This window comes from Fragaria vesca, linkage group LG6 (genome assembly GCF_000184155.1).
Source record: "Fragaria vesca subsp. vesca linkage group LG6, FraVesHawaii_1.0, whole genome shotgun sequence".
NCBI lineage: Eukaryota > Viridiplantae > Streptophyta > Magnoliopsida > Rosales > Rosaceae > Fragaria > Fragaria vesca.
The window spans coordinates 10,173,431-10,193,514 of NC_020496.1; the positions used below are offsets into that span (position 1 = coordinate 10,173,431).

At 38.9% G+C, this 20,084-nt stretch overlaps 3 protein-coding genes across 3 annotated transcripts in view; 2 read left to right on the forward strand and 1 right to left on the reverse strand.

The window, feature by feature from the left end:
* Positions 1-1,212: 1,212 nt before the first annotated feature.
* On the forward strand, positions 1,213-3,599 carry LOC101298910 (GDSL esterase/lipase APG-like). The gene is made up of 5 exons (XM_004302793.1): positions 1,213-1,492; positions 2,058-2,188; positions 2,286-2,519; positions 2,679-2,934; positions 3,200-3,599. The coding sequence occupies exons 1-5, from the start codon at positions 1,237-1,239 to the stop codon at positions 3,394-3,396; spliced, it is 1,074 nt and encodes a 357-aa protein (XP_004302841.1). The 5' UTR covers positions 1,213-1,236; the 3' UTR covers positions 3,397-3,599.
* Positions 3,600-4,296: 697 nt separating this feature from the next.
* Positions 4,297-8,430, reverse strand: LOC101299207 (protein CHUP1, chloroplastic-like). Its single transcript, XM_004302794.1, has 5 exons — positions 7,955-8,430; positions 7,324-7,544; positions 7,115-7,227; positions 5,643-6,416; positions 4,297-5,551 (listed from the first exon to the last, which is right to left on the reverse strand). The coding sequence occupies exons 2-5, from the start codon at positions 7,466-7,468 to the stop codon at positions 4,703-4,705; spliced, it is 1,881 nt and encodes a 626-aa protein (XP_004302842.1). The 5' UTR covers positions 7,469-7,544; positions 7,955-8,430; the 3' UTR covers positions 4,297-4,702.
* Positions 8,431-16,195: 7,765 nt separating this feature from the next.
* The window catches only part of LOC101299495 (DNA repair protein RadA homolog), a 6,966-nt gene continuing 3,077 nt past the window's right edge, over positions 16,196-20,084 (forward strand). The window contains exons 1-9 of the mRNA XM_004302795.1: positions 16,196-16,975; positions 17,089-17,144; positions 17,652-17,710; positions 17,860-17,931; positions 18,296-18,379; positions 18,815-18,922; positions 19,272-19,334; positions 19,696-19,776; positions 19,872-19,937. Of these exons, the coding sequence (XP_004302843.1) occupies positions 16,344-16,975; positions 17,089-17,144; positions 17,652-17,710; positions 17,860-17,931; positions 18,296-18,379; positions 18,815-18,922; positions 19,272-19,334; positions 19,696-19,776; positions 19,872-19,937 (1,221 nt within the window). The 5' untranslated portion in view covers positions 16,196-16,343. The remainder of the gene's footprint in view (positions 16,976-17,088; positions 17,145-17,651; positions 17,711-17,859; positions 17,932-18,295; positions 18,380-18,814; positions 18,923-19,271; positions 19,335-19,695; positions 19,777-19,871; positions 19,938-20,084) is intronic.

The window sequence follows — 20,084 nt, forward strand, 5'->3', positions numbered from 1 at the left end:
AAAGTTTGATGGCAACAGGTACCAATTTGTGTTGGCAAAAACAGAAAACAGCTATCCATAGCGATCCATCCCAATACTTGATTCAATGAAGATCCTGACCCTTGCTAATGGCCATGGACCCCAAATTCCAAGGGCCGGAGGTCCCTAACATAATTATCCTAACAACACAGTTCCAGTTACAACCAAGTGCATTAAGACTTGGAGCTAGTTGAGATCCAACAATTATGATACTAATGTGATCGTGTCTCTCTAGGATTGAACCCTATTGATGCATTATGGTGTCCCTTATTTGATATGATCATAAGTTCTGTAATCCTTAGGATAGAAACTAGTTGCCCTCAAGATTCAAGAAGGAAAAGAATACATAGATGAACTCTTAGAATTCCTACCTCATGGATCAATTTTTCTTCTTCCTAATGAGAATTTGTTACAAGTCCTGATGCCACTCACGAGTTATCAAACATTGAAATGGAAAGCTCGTACAACTAAACAAGAGCAGAGAAGACAGAGTTGAAATCGAACTATATATGATTTCCAATGACAATGTCTATATAGGACTGAACCCTATATGCATTTTGGTGTGTGCCTAAGTTAATAAGCAATGTGTTCAAGAGCTAATGTAGGCGCATTATGGAGGAATTAGTTTACTGCAAATATCGGTGGCCGACTGGCCGATAATGCTGCCATGCCATTCTGTCCTTCCGGTGTTTCTGAGTCAACTGGTTTTCATAACTACCCAATTAACTCCCTCACATGCACATTGACATGTCTTCAAGCCATAATGCCACCACCTGCTTTGCTATCCTCTCAACTACCAGAAGCCACCGATATTTATGAAACTTGAATTTACTTTTTGTCTGGAAATATGTCTTGAGGTAGTTATATTGATCATAACACAAAATGTGCTTGAAGAAAATTAGTGAAAAGGAGCAAAGGTTGGGGAAGGTGGAACCTGAGGGATCATATTTACCACATCATCCTTCATTTTCAATCGATTTTGTTTATGTACACTCAATGGGATTGAGGGTATATGTGATATTTCTTACATGATCATTACCAACTAATCTTGGTTGATGTAGTTTTAGTCTTTGGTAAAACCATAGTGAACTCTCATTTAAGGCTAAACAAACTCCAGCTTGCACCTTTAATTGAAAGCTTGAAAAGGGTCATTTTGAATGCCCTTTATAAGGTCCAATTCAGGCAATTCTAATCACTAAACCTCAAACCATTTAGAAGATGGGTAGCCAAACTATGAGAGCATCTTTGGTTCTGGTTTTTGTGTTTGCCTTTGTAATGATTGGTAGCAATGCACAAGAATCAACCACCCTTGTTCCAGCCATCTTCACATTTGGTGATTCTGCAGTAGATGTGGGAAACAATGACTACCTCCCAACAATTTTCAAGGCCAACTATCCTCCTTATGGAAGAGACTTTGTGAACCATAAAGCTACCGGGAGGTTTTGCAATGGGAAACTAGCCACTGATATCACTGGTAAGTAGAAATTTGGTCCAGAATCAGGTCTTTTGTGACTCTTACATTATGTTTTAACTTTTAACAGTAAATTTAAGGAAAGTGATAATTCTGTTTATTAACAAACTGGGTACTTTCTGCGAATGGTACATATTTAGTTACAGAACTGTCAGTGAATGTTTTTGTGGCTACAAATACCACTTTCAAGTACATATTCAGACTGTTTATACATGTTACCTAAACTGTTTTACAGTACTCAGAAAATACATTCTCTCCGTCTGTCAACAGATTTCTTGCCATTTTTGTCTTCTCAAAGCCAAAAGAGAATATCTCAGGAAACAGCTGGGATCCTTAAAACTTAAAACTGAGCTGCATTCAGTAATTGAATAAAGCCAGAGAGGTCAAATTTTCTGGACATCACATTAATTGATCACCTAATGTTGCATCTAAGATATTCCAGAAATAAATGAACTTGAGAATTAACATTCAAAGTTCAGGATTATAATTTATAAGTACTTAACTAGAATATACGAGTGTTTGATTGGGCGGTGAAAAATCAAAACATAACCAATATTCCTTTATGCAGCTGATACTCTGGGATTCAAACTTTATCCAGCTGCATATCTTAGCCCCCAGGCATCAGGGAAGAACCTTCTGATTGGAGCCAACTTTGCTTCTGCTGCATCCGGTTATGATGAGAAGGCAGCATACTTGAACGTAAATTGTTTTTCTTTTTAACTTTGTTTCAGTCTGATTACTTTTTATATATGTGGATTAATTCATATGTTTCATACAATTGAACTTGTTTTGGCAGCATGCAATCTCTTTGCCCCAACAGTTAGAATACTTCAAGGAATACCAGGGTAAGCTAAACAAGGTTGCAGGTAGTAAGAAAGCAGCAACAATCATCAAGGGTGCACTATACTTATTAAGTGCTGGAAATAGTGACTTTCTTCAGAACTACTATGTCAATCCTTTTGTTAACAAAGTCTACACTCCTGACCAATATGGTGACATCCTCATTGGTGCTTTCACAAGCTTCATCACGGTACTTTCTCAAATTTCCACTTTTCTTAGTCCTAATGTAATTTAGAGAAGAATCTGCCCTGGATTCTAGTATATTAATTTGTGATTGTTCAAATGAAGTGCTTGATTAAACTAGTACAAATTCAATCCCTAAGGTTTTGGTTTTTTGCTTGAATTCTAGAATGTGTATGGTTTGGGAGCAAGGAAAATCGGTGTGACCTCACTCCCTCCATTGGGTTGCCTTCCAGCTGCAATTACTTTATTTGGATTCCATGAGCCAGGCTGCGTCGCCAGAATCAACACTGATGCGCAAGCATTCAATAAGAAGTTAAACAACGCAGCAAATAGTCTCCAAAAGAAACTTCCTGGTCTTACAGTTGTCATCTTCGACATCTATAAGCCTCTATATGATGTTGTTAAGTCTCCATCAAACTATGGTACTGAATTAACTCTTCACTCCAATAGCTTAGCACATCAGATGTTAATTCTAGGATACTATGTCTGTCCATAAGGGGTTATATCTCTTCAGCCTATACTTAATATAGATCAATGTAGTGGTAGACTGACCAACGATTGGTCTACCATTGCCTCGAACTAGTCTACCACAGCATGAATCCGATCCACACTTCTGTATCAACACTTTAATGCATGCACCATCTATAAACGTAGAACGAAAACGATAATGTTTTTCATATGTTGTAGGCTTTGCGGAAGCAAGGAGAGGATGTTGTGGTACTGGGATTGTAGAGACAACATCATTGCTGTGCAATCCAAAGTCTGTAGGAACTTGTGCTAATGCGACTCAGTACGTGTTCTGGGACAGTGTTCATCCATCTGAAGCTGCTAATCAAGTTCTTGCTGATGCTCTGATTGTCCAAGGTATCGCCCTCATTACATGAGGATGGTATGTGCATGTTCCTAGAGAACTCTACAAAATGTTTAAAACCCTTTCTTCTAGGTTCTTCTATGCTTACAAAGATAGTGATAAAAACTCAAAAGCTTCAGAATAATGGGGCTAATTAATTTTATTTTCCTTTGGGACAAAGGTCTATGCAATTTATTATTTAAGAAATTTGTGGTCGAATTATTCTATTTTACAGTAGTTTCTTTTGAAATGTATTCTTGACGAGGTTGGTTGGCTTTGCTCTTTTATCCCTCTAGGTTATACTCTAACATTCGATATAAGAATCCAAAATTGTTATCAATTCGATCAGTAGCTATCCCAAATAAGAGGCCTCTTAAGATCTTATTTTCAACTTTTGGACCAGAAAAATGAAACCCTCTCATCCCATGCATGTAAAGATCTTTTCGAACAACATCCTTGATCAAATTGTGAAGGACAAGGAAGGCAAATTTTGAATGGTGTCGACTCTGTTCCGTTACTATAACTTGCACACATACGAAGCTCAAACAGGACATGGTTTGGTGTGAAGTTTCCACCCAAATAATGAGCAAATAGTGCATTTCTCTCACCTTCAAGACTTCTTGAGGTGCAACCTTCGTGGATTTAGAGATAGTCACAGTGTTAACGCCATCGTTCATATGAAATTCATCTACCCGTTTTTGCTCTCATGCATGGTTACCTACCCAGGTTCCTCAACTCTAAAGCTTCTAGACTATGCAATAGTGTAAAATGCTGATGCTTTTGTAGAAAAAAACAGGGTAAATGTACAAAGACCTTTCAGTTACACAAAAGTTGCAGACCTGGTTTTGGCGTTCATAGTCTCATGACGTTCATGACGTTCTTCTGTTTTTGGCCAAGAGAGTCCAGTCACTTGGTTGGTAAAACTTCGTCGATCAAGAACAATGATGCTGTGATGAGTTGATGTGAAATCAAACTTAGAAACTCCTTTGGTTCCTGATGCATTGTTCCTTGCCATTAAGTCAGAAACACAATTAGGAGGACCAAAAGTTTTCAACAGTTCTTAAATCAGGCAGACACCAGAAGAATGGTAATTGCAAAGACAGTATATGAAATTATGAACTATTTCAACTATGGTTCAAAAGCCAAACTGGTGTGATGTAATTACATACACAAACACAAAACAAAATGGAAGTTTTGTATACTGCTAAATTAGATTCTAACTAGCTTCTAATGAAATTATGGTAAGCTGTATGTGTTAATTTCTCAACTATAAGACTCACTGGTGTTATGTAAATGGATGATGCAGTGAGCAGATACGTATTTATATAAATCCAATCAAACTAAGATGCTGATGATGATTTTCTATGTACATTGGGTTTGAGAGCTGGAGTCCCACCGCGAGAGGTCTTCAAAGCTTCTGCATATTTTGCCAACTCAGATTTCTCTGCAGAATCCGAGTCATGATCAGATCGATCTTTTGGAGGGGAATCACTAGAACCTTCCCCACCCAAGATAAATCTTTTATAAACTGGGAAGACTCCCACATCACTATGTCTCTGAACACTGTGTGAATCCTTAGAATCATGTTCCTTTGGACTCCTCCATCTGGGAACTGTGGGAAGATCTAACGAAGCTCGAGAAGAACTATGAGATTCATGTCCACCATAAGCTGCTACTGATTTACTTGAACTGGCATATCCAGAACAGTTATCTTCTGAAAGATTGTGATCATGGTGGGTATCTTTTCCCCGTATAATCCTTCTAAGCTTGCTGAACAACTTATGCTTACTCGAGGTATGGGTTTTTGTAGCAGATGAATGATCAGCAGAAAAGTCATCATACTCTCCCGAGTCTGTAAGAAGGGAAGTTGGGGATGTCCATCTATCAGATTCAAAATCAATGTGACTCCCCTTATCCCCTATCCCTTCAGTGTTTGCATATTCAAGTATTAGCTGCTTGGCTTTCTCTTCAGATTCATGGCTTAGTGATTTACTCAAGTCCCTTGCCACAGTTTTACCATTTGGGGGCTGAAAATTCCGCAACTCATAACGTAAGCAAGCATTTATCCACCTGAGGTAAACTAATTCTTCAACGTCAGAACTTCGATCAACACAGAGTTGCTCAATTTCCTTTCTCAACTCTTCATTTTCTTGTCTTAAGCGCTCCCTCTCTTCTTTCAATGCTTCTGCCTGGAAAAAAGCATACACAGCATATGTCACTAAGCAATAACGATCAAAGATAGATGAAACACAATTAGAAAAGACAGTGAAAAATTCATACCCCTGGATCTTCCAAAATAGAATTCGCTAGGACTTGTGCAGATTCCAACCTCCGAGCCAAGTCAGAATTCTGTAGTTGCAATTTCAAATTAGATGCTGTCAACTCTTCTGTTTCACCCTCCAAAACTTTTAGCCTTCTCAGCTTCAATTGAATCTCTGAATTAAAGGCCGCAGCTTCATTGTCTTGCAAATTTTCAACTCTTCTCTTCAGACTTAGGATCTGTTCTCTATTTTGTTCAGCTTCGGATCTGAGTTTCTTTTTAAGTGTCCGAACTTTTGCCTTTGCAGCCTCAAGCTCAGCCACCACTTTTGCATGATCAGAAGCTTGACCCTCTAGTCTACGGTTCTCTGCCTGTAAGGACTCGATCTTGAGACTGAAAAGTTTTGCCTCCATACTGCTTATCTTTAACCGATTTTCAAGCTCCATAACAGCAGTCTCCTGCTCTTTAAGGCCATAATACTCTAGCAACTGGACCTCAAGATGCCGCTCCCTCTCTCGAAGCTTTCTAATCATGTCCCTGAGGTGACTGATTTCTAGCTCATAATCATCATTTTCTAAAGTTCTAAATGCCTTTGGAGTCTCCACATCTGACCTAGGAGTTTCACCATTATTCATTGGAGAAAATCCAGACTTAGCGGCAGCAAAGTCAAATTCCTTCACAAGATCATTGAACTCTGGCAAGAGTAAACTATCTTTAACCCCAATATGTTTACTTCTTGGAGAAATACTGGATGTACAATCATCAACACTGACCTTCGGCATGTATGTGTCTTCCTGGTATAAAAAATAAGGGGCAAAAATTAAGGAATGTGATATTGAATCCAGTAGGAACATAATCTTTCATTTGATTCTTCACACTAGGCTGTAATTCATTCCTAGTCATTTCAAAAGACAAAATTCGGACTTTTAACTTTTGGAGTATGAGTTATGAATATATCCACTCTCATGGTTGAGAAACGAACAAAAGAACAAATATAGGAAAATGGAAAAGTGCAATAGGATGTGTGTGATTAGTAACTACAAGATGTCAATTTTTCTATAAAATTTTCACAAGTGGGCAGATTCAAAATTTATTGCATGTAGGAGTTATGTACTTGCGGAACCTTCTTTGTTTGGTTGCAACACATATTAGGAGAAATCAGGGGGGAAAAGGAGTTAAGCAAATCTTACATATTTGATTCTAGAACAGGCGAACATAATTATTTAGTTTTGTCATTACGCAAAATCAGCTTCCTGGTCTTTCTCTTCTGTAAATCAAAAACAAAATGTACTGGTACCAGCACCAATCAAACCAATCATTTTGTCAATTTTTTTTGTTTTTTGTCTGAAAGAAGCTGTAAAATCTGTTTATGTGTAACTACGAATTTGTGGTCTAGCAACACACTCGTTGTTCTGGTATAACTTGAGTCATAAAAAACAAAACTAAGCATTTCAAGAATAAATCTGAGACTTGATGATCCAGCTAAACATACATATTTTCCTGATGAAATCCTAGCCTTGGGAGAACTGTGTGGTTTCCTGGTGGCAATATTTAGGACATCCTTCTGCTGAGGTCTCACTTCCAAATCAACTTCATTTTCTTTATCTATAAACATAATACAACCAAAATGTTTACTATATCAAACTCAGATAATAAAAGGAGCGCTCATCAGAAACAGAACAAACTAAGGTAAAGACAAACCCGAAGAGCGTGGAGGAGGTTGAGAGGGCTTGATCCTTCTCATTCTGAGACGAGAATACAGAAATCCAGCAAAAGAGAGAGCCAAGGCCACCCCAAATTTCACTAGAAGAGGCTTTATATCCCTGGTCTTTACAGCCATTATCATTCAAGACCTCTAATTGAAACCGAACTCATTAACCCACAAAAAATGATTATGAGTCCTCTTCTTCATCATCCTCCATCTACATGACCACATGCAGAAAGATATCCCATAATCAATTTCAGATTAACCCCTAAGAAACTGATAATAAGCAAAACCCATATTTACTAAATCATAATCCAAACAAAACATCAACCTCATCATACTAAACAAAAAAAGGGAAAACATTGAACGGAAGTAGTAGACTGATTTTGGTCGATGGTATATACCCAGAAACAGAATGAAATTCAAGAATCACATAACCCAAAACATATTGAGGCAAAAAGGATCACAGGAAATCAAAAATATGCAGAACCCATCTCAAATTCCCAAGCTTTATACACACCCATAACAGATACAATCTCATATGGCCTCTGTAAGATTAACAACAACATTCAAACATGAAACAGCAAACTAAAGCAACAGCCTTTAGAAATGAAAACGAAAACTTACTATTTATTGAAGGGAGCGTTACCCAAATCAGAAACGATTCAAAAGGGCAGCAACAATTTGATTCGAGTCTGCTTATTATTTGAAAATATATCAGTTGAGGGTTGGTTTTGTTCTCTCTTGTGCTGATGAAACAGTTGGTAAAGGTATGAACAGGAACGTAGGCAAAGAAGCTTTTGTTTATTGCAATGTTAACAAACGTTGCCACTATTCCCACTAAATGTTTGTCTTATGTCATGGTTGGGATGGTGATGTGCAAAAGAAAGAGAAGGGAATGCGATTCTTGATTCCAGGTGGACAGAACCAAAAGGGAAGAGAGAGTAGAGAGGTTTTGGAAGCCTGAAATGGGAAAGGTGATTGGTTGGTTTATTAAATTTAGAGAAGACTTTGGTCTACGAATTCCATGGAGGGCCTAGTTAAGCGCTCTCTCTGTCTCTCTGTTCTGTCTGGTTTTTTACGGTTTTTTCTTTTTTCCCTCCATTGGTGTGTGAGAGGAGGAACTTCGAATAAACTATTATACAAGCTGAGCTAGGTCAACTTGCATGGAAATTCTGATACAAACAAACAAAAAATATGCAAAATACCATGAAAAGCGCTAGACTACGTCACGGTACCGTACCCTAAAGAAGTCTTGAGACGCCGTGACAGCTTTTCGTCCACACATATCAAATTCGAAGGACATTTACGTAAATTCATCATTTAACTTTCGTCAACAGTAAAAATACTTGTTAAAGGTAAAACTTTTAGGACTTTTGTGTCAAATACCATAAGTCTCTCTCCAGCACGTCAAGCTTCTAGCCGACAACGGAGGTGCAGTCGGAGGTCGGAGGTCGGCTCGTCAAGGAAGATGATGAGAGGGTCAACACGTGGCAGAGGAACCCAGTCCATATCGATTCCGAATTCTTCATCTCGCACAACTCTACCACACCACCCCCTCCACCGTCACCGCCGTCGCTTTGGCTGGCCCAACCCAAACCGTCTGGTGAAAGCTTCCTTTTCGTCTTCCAACTCAACGCCACCGATTTGCCTTCCCTAACCCTTTCCCCACCTTTTTTTGTTTATTTTCGTCTTCATCTGATGATCATGGACTCATGGTTATCCTTCCATTGTTGAATTTCAGAATAGACAGAGTCTTGGAAGTTGGAATGCATAATGGTTTTACCAAATTAATTGAAGTTAAACTGTTAAATAGTCTAAGTAAAAACTAGTTTTACAATCTCACATGAAATTACAGCTGCATCCTTCCGTTAACGATCCATGTAAGCGTATATATATATTGGCGTTTTCCAGCTTTTTCCAAATACTATAACTTGTTGTATATAGTTCAATTTGTGACTTATGTGTGCTTCTCTTTGCTTCAAACGAATCTATAAGTGCTAATAAACAATGCCATAACAATAACGGGGAAAGTTGGGTTATTTTACATGAAAACTTTACTTTTAGATACTTAAATTTTAATGAAGATTTGATGTAAAACGGTGATGTGTTTGGTAACTGAAATAGAATATTTTGATATAGATTATTATGTTTAATGTCCAAATATTTGTTTGGTAAATTTCCGACTTTGATGGTCTTTTTCATTTAAACACACTTTGATGTTGATCACGAGCTTAAGTTGAGAATGAAAACTACTCTAGCTAGGTATCATCGGTATATCATAATCGTATGTCTCTAATTTCAACACATACTAATGATTTCTCTAGTCCACATATATGGAAAGAAAAATCAAAGTCTTCACCATTAACACGAAAGTAAGCTGCAGTATGTGACTATGTGAATAGCTTAATTAGGTGTAGAACTCGTGAAACTGATCCTGGGTTCCTAACTAGCTCCAACATTATGATACAGATGGTGATAGGTTTGCATTGAACTGAACGATTCTGGATGTTTCAGTTTTAAAACTTAAGCCAGTTGATTTCCACGTGCTTGTGATACCAAACAAGATATGATTAAAACACATCCAGCTAAAGCCTGCATGTATTAATCAAAACTCTGCTAGCTTCATTATATAATTTTTCCAATTTACATACAGTTTAATCATTGGTGCTAACTTGGATGTTTTCCAAATGCCACCTACTTCAACTCAGAGTTAAACTAGATACTTAAATTTTTATTTTTTTATTTTTATATTAGAATTTCGTTTTCGATCATATTGTAGAAAGGGTCCAACACTCTCCATTACTTCATACACATTGACCCCAAGAAAATGAAAATACTAGTAAGCAACTGTTGGAGGTTCGAACAGATCATAAGCTAGATATCTATAACATCATCATCGATCTTTCTTTTTCTTTCTTTCTTTGTTTTTTTTTTTTTTTATAGAAAAACAAGAAATTATAAAGAGAACCCTCACACACAGTCAGTTCCCCAATAAGTTGAAGTATTGGAAAGCTGGCTGAGCTTGATGAGGTAGCTGATACAACCAAATACAAGAATCAGAAACATAGTGACCTAAATAAGCTAATAGAATCTGCTAAAAATTTGGCTTCTCTCCATATGTGACAAAATAAAACAACTTCAAATTGGCTGATGAGATGTCGGATATCATGCACAAGGACTTTGATCCGCCAAGGACCTTTCCTTATGTTGAATAATTTTCCAACAATATTTGAATGGTTTAAAGTTTGAACACGTTGAGCAGCTCCACTTCTTTTTTCTATTTCTTTTTTCCAGATCATAGTAGGAATTTTCATTTTTTTTTTTGGAGAAAGAAGGAATATTATCATCGATTGGAAAGTGTTACAAGTATAGCAGTGTGTTGCAGCTGTTACAATTAGGCAATAAATACTATCTACACCAGTATGATGATTAGGGTTTTGATATCTTTTTCCTTTCCTCTTGTTTGAGAGGTCGAGATCCTCGATGGTGGGAGGCTTTCTCAATGGGGATCAAGGTTTTGGGTAGAGGTGAGGGGTTGAAGGCAGATGGAGGCGTGGGAATTTTCTTCGTTCTGGCAGACTCCGTCTCTGACGAGATTGGCTTGAGGAAGGTGGATCTGATATGTGCTGGTTGGGTTCCCCTAGATATATTGGAGGATTAATAGTGGTGTGTAACATCCTGATTTTTGAAATTTCTCAAATTGTATTTTTCTTCTTAAAAATAGAAAGCAGATGTCTCCACAAGTTCGCCGTAATTTTTGGTGACTTTTGGATCGGACCGCCATGCATGTGGCGAGTTTTTATTGGTGGACTTCATTCGTTCTTGAAGACAAGTTAAATAGTCATCTCTTGTTTTTGACATGTGTCACTTCATGAAGAAGCAATCTCTTACGTGTTGACACATTTCACTTTGGCATTCGCTGAATTCCTTAGACCAACCCTTCATTGTCTGTTATCACCCCTATATATAGCTGACCCATCAACTCTCATTCCTTGTATTTCGGAGAGAATTTTCTCTCTCTTGTTTCTCTTTCCTCATTTCTTCATCTTTCTAGATTTACAACTTAATGTTTGGCGGATCATAACTTTTGATCCGTAATTCCGATTCTGAATCCACGAAGGGTTACAGATTCGTATCAACGCTTTCTTTTTACCTTGAGTTTTGAGTTAGATCCAACGGTGATTCCTAGATGGCTTGTTTTAGGAGGCTCGGTTTACGATCGGTACTCGTGGTGGGGTTTCGATGCTATCGAGGTGAGTGGATTTGTGTAATATGTTTCAAATATTCTTATTTGCTATAAAAATAGTCGAAAAACATGATTTTGATCATTTACGAAATATTTGTCTATTTTCGAGTGAAGCGTGTCGATTTGCGAAATATGTGGAGTTTATATATAATTATGTGTTTGATCTATTGTTTGACTAGTCATGGAACATGTGAACTTCTTAATTGGTTATGCCAAAGTAAGGATGTGACACACGGTGGTATAGGACTTGAAGATAATTAGGTTCCCGTGGGGATCTCTAAATTGAAGGATATCCAATAAGAATGGATTGTGCGATGTGATGAATTGCGTGGACTGATATGTATACGATATACGTATTTTGTAGCGTGTGTAAAATAACATGGCTTTGTTGGCATATTACATTGGTCTACTCACTGAGCGTATGGTTTTGATCACCCACCCATCTCTGATATTTTTTGCAGAGAAATACTTAGGTTGTACCGAGCTGAAAAAAGGGTGTGTAAAATGACATGGCTTTGCTGGCATATTACATTGGTCTACTCACTGAGCGTATGGTTTTGATCACCCACCCATCTCTGATATTTTTTGCAGAGAAATACTTAGGTTGTACCGAGCTGAAAAAAGGGTAGATGACGAGCCTAGAAAGAACAGCCCTAGAAGATAGTACTTTTGTTTACATTCCGCTTTGTAACACTCATTCATGCCTCGAAATTGGTGTCTGGTGCTTAAAACCAGCCGACGTCGGGACCGAGGCGTGATATGGTGACCTGGATTTCTTTTCTAAGGCGTGGTCATGGAAGAACAAAGGATTGACAGTTGTTTTTAGGCAGGGATGGCATGAACGTGGCGGTCTGGGTGGAGGTTTGGCGTCGCTGCACTGCTGGTGTGGTCTTGACTAAGGTCGGTCATGGTTCTATAATGGTGAGATAGATGGTGGTGGTGCTCTGGGCAGTTTAGACGGCATGCAAGAACTGACACGACCCACCCCGAATTTCACCCTGAAACCCGGAGTAAGTTGTGCGGGGACCACCTCCAAGGAAAATTTACTGAAAAGATTGAGAAAATCTCCCTTGAAAATGGACAACTCTAACTCGAAAATTCCAAATTACACTCTTAATACAACACGTCCAAACATCACATAATTATCCTTCAGAAATTCTAAACATAATATACAATAATCCCAAAGTATTCAGAGCTACTAGACACTAGCGGAAGTAAGAAAACACTAGTAGGTTAAACATGTAACCTACTGATGCAAACTGGCGGAAATACGGGTGACTATGCCTCGCCTCCTACTAGATCCAACCCGAACTTTGTAGATTGGGCAATTTAAAACGAATGGCCCAGGGGAAAACATTTAATAACGTTAGAGTGAGTGGACAAAAATAAAATAAAATAATAAATAAAATATTTATGTTTCCCCAAATTAATTTCTAAGGAAAAATCGAATGCATGCCGCAAGCGATAAAACTTTTATCTTATAAAATATCGAGTCTCTCAGACTCTATAATATATGTATGTATTTACACTCGTCCATACTCCCTATATAAATTCATGAGTCTATATAGGGCTACTACGCTCGCGTCCAACGCTCATGTCACTCCTTAATGCGGTGCTACACTACGCCATTAAGGTGGACAGACGGGTGTATAAATATGTGTCCATACCCCCTATATAAATTAAACACTCAAATAGGGCTACTACGCTCACGTCACACCATAATGCGGCTATATGCTACGCCATTAAGGTGGACAGACACATATGGCTAGCTAGCATTTTATATACATACTCTCTCATAAATACATATTTATATCTACCGAAAATCCTATTTTCGGTAACTCTCCAAGAGAAATAAAATGACGTCAACATATTCCGCAACAATTATTGTTCAACCATGAACTCTAGCATGCATTTATTTAAAACAAAAGTCCACTCACAAATTAGGCCTAAGCCTGATGTCGATCTGGGGCCTCGTCTGCTCGAGCCTCCTCACGTCCTGATCCAAAAATAATATTAATTTCCCAACTAACAATCCAATATTTAATCAAAATAGGCAAAATTACCCGAGAGCCATAAATACGCTCATCATTGCCTAACTTCGATATTCTTAAATCAGAACGATCCGAACTTAAATATCATCCTCGACAGTCGTAAATACAACCTCCCCAAAAATACGACTTAAATCCTACGGCCGGATTCTACATTAATTAACCGCCAAAAATACCAAACTTCGGAAATTCACAAACCTATCCAAATCTCATCCAAAAATTCCATAAATCACATCAATATAATCCCCTTAATATTCCACATTTAAAACCCTAAAAATCTCCCAAACCGCGGCGGCGCCAGCTGCGGCTCCGCCGGCAACGACGGCCGGAGGCCGATTCCGGCGACCTCCAAAACCTATGAAATTTTGACAGCACAATCCTCTCATCATGCTCTACAACTCTCTTAACTAGCACAAACACCAATTCCAAGCCTAACTAGGGTAATCGACTAAAAACATCCTAAAAGCCCTAGAAATTTCAACTCCACATTTCTCCTTACCTAGCTCAAGAGAGGGTGAGCTCTTTGGAGGGTTTGCTGCACGGGAGGAGGCTACAAAACGAGCTAAGGATCGCCAGTTTTAGTGGCCGGATGAGGGAGTTCCGGCAAAGGATAGTCCGGCGTCTCCGGAGGGAAAACTCCCGCTCGGCGGCGTTACCGGCGGGGGCACTAGGCCGGGAAGGGAGAGGAGGTGGCGGGGCTCCGAACTGGGCTGGAGCGGCGGCAGATGGTGGCCGGACGGCGGTAGGAGGACGGCCGGAAAACTGGGCAGCGGGAGGGGCTCAGGAGAGAGAGGGAACCGAGAGGAGAAAAGAGAAGAAAAAGAGAAAAGAAAAAATGGGCCTCTAACACCCGGTCCAACAACCTTATACACCAAAACCCACTCTAAAATTTACACCCCAAAATAATACCCTAATAAAAATTACCTTTTACTAGCTAAAATTTACCATTTTTACCGTCGTCATATTTTCCTCCCACGAATAATCCTCCGCACATAATCGTCCCCGAAACCCTTCTAGGGACCAATTAAACTATAACTTCAATGACGGAGACGGTAAAATTCTTATTATAATCAAGTTAGTAAATAAGGTAAAAATATAAGGGTCGGGATGTGACAAGAACGTTCTGAAGCAACGAGATCGATGGTCGTGGTGGTGGGTGAAGACTTGCGGTCATTATCAAAGGAAGTCGGTAGCGAGTCAGGGGTGAACAACTTAGATATTGTCTGCATTAGGCCCACTATCCCTCTCGGTTTTGTTCTTGAGGTTTAACCTCGAAAAGGTGTCTCAATGTAAGGAGTCGACTCTGCACATATAAATACAACAACTTGTCTCCCCGGGTGATGTGGAACGTGTGCATTTGCTAGCTTGTCAATGCCTCTTATAAGCACTCACCCAGTCAAGGTACTCCAATCCACCCCTCTCAAGGGCCAGACGTCCTCGTCTACGTTACTCCAGGGACAGATTGTGATACCGTCTGTAATAACTCAGTCCACACAACTAAGATATTGTCCGCTCTGGGCCCTGACCCTCACAGTTTTGTTTATGAGGTTTCACCTCAAAACATGTCTCAATGTAAGAAATTGATTCAGAATATACAAGCATGGTACGTAACTTGTCTTCCCTGGGCAATATGGGACGCTTGCACCAGCTGCTAGCTTGTTAGTGCCTATAGCACCTGCCTCACATGTTGCGTGATGGAAAGGGTGCTAAGCCTTATGAGTGCCCAAAGTAATTTGGTGTTAGGCTTTCTTATGGGCCAGGCTTTCTTGTGGGGTTAGCGTTTGGGTGTTTAGATGTTTGAGTTTGTATGTTTAGGCCCAATTTTAATTTTGTATTTTTAAATTTTAAATTTTATTTTGTTAAGATGGATCGAAACTGCAGTCCAGTTTCACTGCCATATGGCGACCTAGGTCATACCCATGACCCAAGCTTTCCCCAACGTAGACCAAGTGAGTGGACATGCTTGCTTGCTTGGCCCACTTTTTGTTTAATTAGTCTTAGGATTGAACTCATTGTTGTATTGTTGTACGAAGGACTAATGACTAATTTAGATGAATAGTGTATTAACCCGGGTTAAAAATTAGTCCAACCTGTTGAGGGAACTAGTGTCAAATGCTCCCATTAGCCTTGCACGTGCGTTCTCACAACAACAAGCTGACCTAAAGCGCAACTCGACTAGACATGTGGACGCGTGTGTGCAGCTCGGTTAGGTGCGCACCTTTGGAAGATTCCTTTCGCACCAGGCTGTCAACAGCTAAAAAACAATCCTCCTCGCTCAATCTCTATAAATAGGCACATAGCCTCACCAACAAAGGTAACCAAACTCATTCCCTCACTTTGAGTTACGAATTGGCAGCTATGATTCCTAACTTGAGCGTCGGAGAGCGATTGTCTGGAGCAATCCGGACAATCCTCTGACTGCTTTATTTGTTTTACATGTTTAGCGGATAGTTTTCGACGGATAAATCTTGTCTCGCACGGAAAGATACGGATCTTTCCGTCTGATGTATTTCTTTTCCCTCACCAGATTTTTAATCCTCAACACAACCCACCCATTTGCTCTAATGAGAAGGAGAAGGATGTGAAACCCAGGATTTTCAGGTGACCCCTGGCCAAACAAGTCCAGAGTCCTTTAAACTTGGCGCGTGTGTTCTTTAACCCCAAAACCCCTCTCTAAAACCCTACAAAAACCCCTCGAACTTTTGAGCTCTGTTGTTTGATGCAAGTTTCAGACATGAGAGCTCTCAGAGCCATCTACACCCACCAACGCCTCCTCAAACCCAAATCCCTCCCAAACCCATCTCTCATTTCCTTCAAAGACTTCACCTTTTCCCGCCATTTCCACTCCTCCACCCAACTCCACCGCCCCGAACCACCCAACTCCACCGCCGGCGAAGAGTCCCGCCCCTTGTGGTCCGTCCTCTCCCCCGCACGGAAAGCTTCGATAAGAAGCGATGGGGGAGAATCAGGGAGCGAAGACGAGATGGGTCAGTCGAGCTTGGTGAATGGGGTGAGTGAGATTGAGAAGGGTAAGGGTGATAGGAGCGTTGGAAAGGTCAAATCAGGAAGTGGGTCGGTTAGTGGTGGATTGAAAAATGGGAAGGGGAAGGTGAAGACGAGTTGGGTTTGCTCAGATTGTGGGGAGACACATGGGCAGTGGATGGGGAAGTGCAGGAGTTGCTTCAAGTTCAACACTTTGAAGAGGTTTTCGGAGAGAAATGATGATGGTAAGGTTAGTGGGATTGGGGTTTCGGAGAAGGTGAGGTCTTGGTTGCCGAGAGGGGAGGCTCAGCCGGTGCGGTTGACTGATGTGAACCGGGGGATTAGTTGGAAGGATCGGCGGATTCCATTGTAAGTTTTGTATTAGGTTGATTTTTGAAAGAATGTTTGGTTCCTATTTGAGTTGGGAGAATGATGTTGATGATTTTGTAAATGTTGTAAATGTTTTTGTGGTTGATGTATAGGCATGGAACCTTTGGAAGTGAAGTTGGGACGGTGCTTGGTGGTGGTATTGTGCCAGGTTTGATCAAATTTTGTGTCTTTTTTGTTCATTATTAAGTGATAAGTGTTGAATGTTAAACTTCCCACAATTCTTCTTGACTCTGATGAATATGTTAGCCTTGGCACTTGAGTAAGTTTAAGCTTGTATTCTGTATATGGTGCCTTCATATATACCATATGGGATTTGAACTTTCAATGCATACATGTTTTCGGCTGAAAGGTGAACTTTCAATGCATAGATGCCTTCATAAACTTATACTTTTTATGGAAAATTATGTGGTTATCAATTAACTGATAAATGGCCTTGTTGTGTATAAAATAATTATTAATGCACCATTCCTCTGCCCCGGCTATTATGTTGGAGTATATGAATCATTGAGTCCTCGTGTCCTGTATTTTGGCATATGTATCTAGTTGCCTTCCTCTAGAAGTTTTTGGTATATGGTTTATGTTCTTTTTGTTCCCAGTGATTTAAGTGGATAGTCCAGCTTCTAAATGTGCCTCTTTTTTTTCCTGGTTTTTGAAGGTTCATTGATTTTTATTGGCGGTGATCCTGGTGTTGGAAAGAGTACACTTGTATTGCAGGTACTGCAATTTGAGCATATAAAGCTTCATTTTTGCAGCTTATGTCTGTTATATGACCTATATCTTTGCTTTTCAAAATGTTAGTCCTGATATTGACTTCTCTGTTTTTTTTTTTTTTTTAACTATCAAATAATACTATAAATTGCCAGATTGCTGCACTTATAGCTGAAGGACATGAGCTTGGTAAAGCATCCAGCGTTGTATATGTCTCTGGTGAAGAGGTAGTGACTCTTTTGCTATCTATTTCTTGTATGCAATAGCATTTTCTATGTTTGCTGAGCAACTGGATCATAGATTGTGTATATAGGATTCTCTTACATACTTTAATATCATTATATTATTTATGGTTAATGCTTATCTGAAATAAAGTAACTGAAGCTAAGTTTATTTCAATAGAAAAGTTGTAAGTATCAAACCCATTTAGATGGAAATGTGTGAAAGAATTCGGTTGTGGTGCTGAAGTAGAATTTGGTGCTCAACAAGCCTAAAAAGTCTCTGGTTCACCAGGATATTACACGTATAGAACATAAAAATGAAATAAAGGCTAAGATTTGTAGTTTAATTCACATTGCTTTCTGCTGGCAGAGTATTGAGCAAATTGGGAGCAGAGCTGACCGTATGGGGATTGAAACAGACGATCTTTTCTTGTACTCAAGTACTGATATTGAGGTATGTAGTTCTCCATTCGAGCTGACTGAATTTTGTTTTGGCCTTTTACAGTACTGTTGTTCAGATTGACATAAACATTGACAGGTTATCTTGACTCATTTTTATTTGACACGCCATCCTGGATCCAATTGGCGTATTTTGATTTTTTATTTTTTTTATAATTTATTTCTACCCATTAGAACTTAATCAGGCTAGCACACGATTCGAATTCTGCTTTTCTATGAAATGATAGAAAACTAGTGGAGTGGTGCTGCATTACCAATTTTCCTGACTTTATTACAGTAATTCTATTATATGTATTTCAATTTTCACATATATGCAGACATCCACATTCCATGCCTATAGTATCATCACTGAGCAGCAACACATGTTACTTGTCCTAATGTGGAATATTTTGAATAAAGCTGAACGATTGATTTTCATGGTTTTCCGCAGGATATAATCAGTAAAGTTCAGTCCATAGCTCCTCAGGCTCTAATTGTTGATTCCATTCAAACAGTTTACATTGAAGGAGCGGCCGGAAGTGCTGGAGGCATTGTTCAGGTTAAACTTTTTTCTTAAACATACCAAGCATATTATGAAATTTAGATGTCTGCTTTGGCTATGACACCTTTCAAAATCAAAATTATGTAGTTCAAAACTTGTTTGAATTGATTTATACTTGAAAACTTGTTTGCTTTTTACAATGTTTATGAATGTTTGTATTGCATCCGAACACCCTCACTTGTGACTTTTATGTTCTTGACTGTGAAACACCTTTACGTAGATGCGTAATGTTCAAAACTCCATACCAACTAGGTTGAGATTATCAAATCACTAAGCTCACTTTATAATACCGTATGATGGCTTCAGGATTGAAAATGCTGAGATCTGGCAATTCTATATGTGGCAGGTGAAGGAATGCACGTCAGCCTTGCTGGCTTTTGCGAAGAGGACTAATATCCCTGTTTTTTTGGTTAGCTAACACTAAACTCTGTTTATTTACGAATTTTCTCTCACTATAACACACAGGCTTCTTATCCCACACTTAAAAAAAGAACCACTCCTTTTCATTCTTTCATATACTAGGTGAGGGAAGATTTCTTAACTCAGATTAGGTCAACAAAAACTGATTCTTTTAAATTTCTAAAAAAAAAGAAAAAAAGGATAGATGAAATAGCAGGAATTTCCATCTCCTAAGTTCCAAAAGATTACAGATTCCTTGTGTATTCCTTCTCTATATATATTGTAGTTTATGGAATAATTGTCATTGGGTAGTAACTAAGTCAAGGACTAACTGTCTTTTGTCCTTGCTCTTTGTCGTTTGTATATCTCAGATTGGGCATGTAAACAAATCTGGAGAGATTGCTGGACCTCGTGTTTTGGAGCATATTGTTGATGTTGTGTTATACATGGAAGTTGGTACCTTGTTACATTTGCTTTACTTGAATGTTGGTAACGTTTGGAGTCTATCCATTGTAAATTTTTAGGTCACTGATATATCTTTACTCAGGGGGAGAAGCACTCATCCTACCGTTTACTTCGATCTGTGAAGAATCGTTTTGGATCCACTGATGAGGTACAACAGTAGGCCCAGCTGTAGCTGTCTTCATCCGTTCATTTATTTGTGTAACTCTTTTTTGCCAATTGTTGAGTTATTGATATTTTTTTGGTTGTGTGTTATTAACTTTTGTTTTCTAGGATTTACTAAAAAAAAAAAAAAAAA

Coding starts and splice junctions, on each gene's coding strand:
- LOC101298910 (XM_004302793.1), top strand. CDS start 1,237: ATGGGTAGCCAAACTATGAGAGCATCTTTGGTTCTGGTTTTTGTGTTT. Junction 1,493..2,057: donor ACTAGCCACTGATATCACTG/GTAAGTAGAAAT, acceptor TCCTTTATGCAG/CTGATACTCTGGGATTCAAA. Junction 2,935..3,199: donor TAAGTCTCCATCAAACTATG/GTACTGAATTAA, acceptor CATATGTTGTAG/GCTTTGCGGAAGCAAGGAGA.
- LOC101299207 (XM_004302794.1), bottom strand. CDS start 7,468: ATGATAATGGCTGTAAAGACCAGGGATATAAAGCCTCTTCTAGTGAAA. Junction 7,228..7,323: donor ACCTCCTCCACGCTCTTCGG/GTTTGTCTTTAC, acceptor TTATGTTTATAG/ATAAAGAAAATGAAGTTGAT. Junction 5,552..5,642: donor CTATTTTGGAAGATCCAGGG/GTATGAATTTTT, acceptor GCTTTTTTCCAG/GCAGAAGCATTGAAAGAAGA.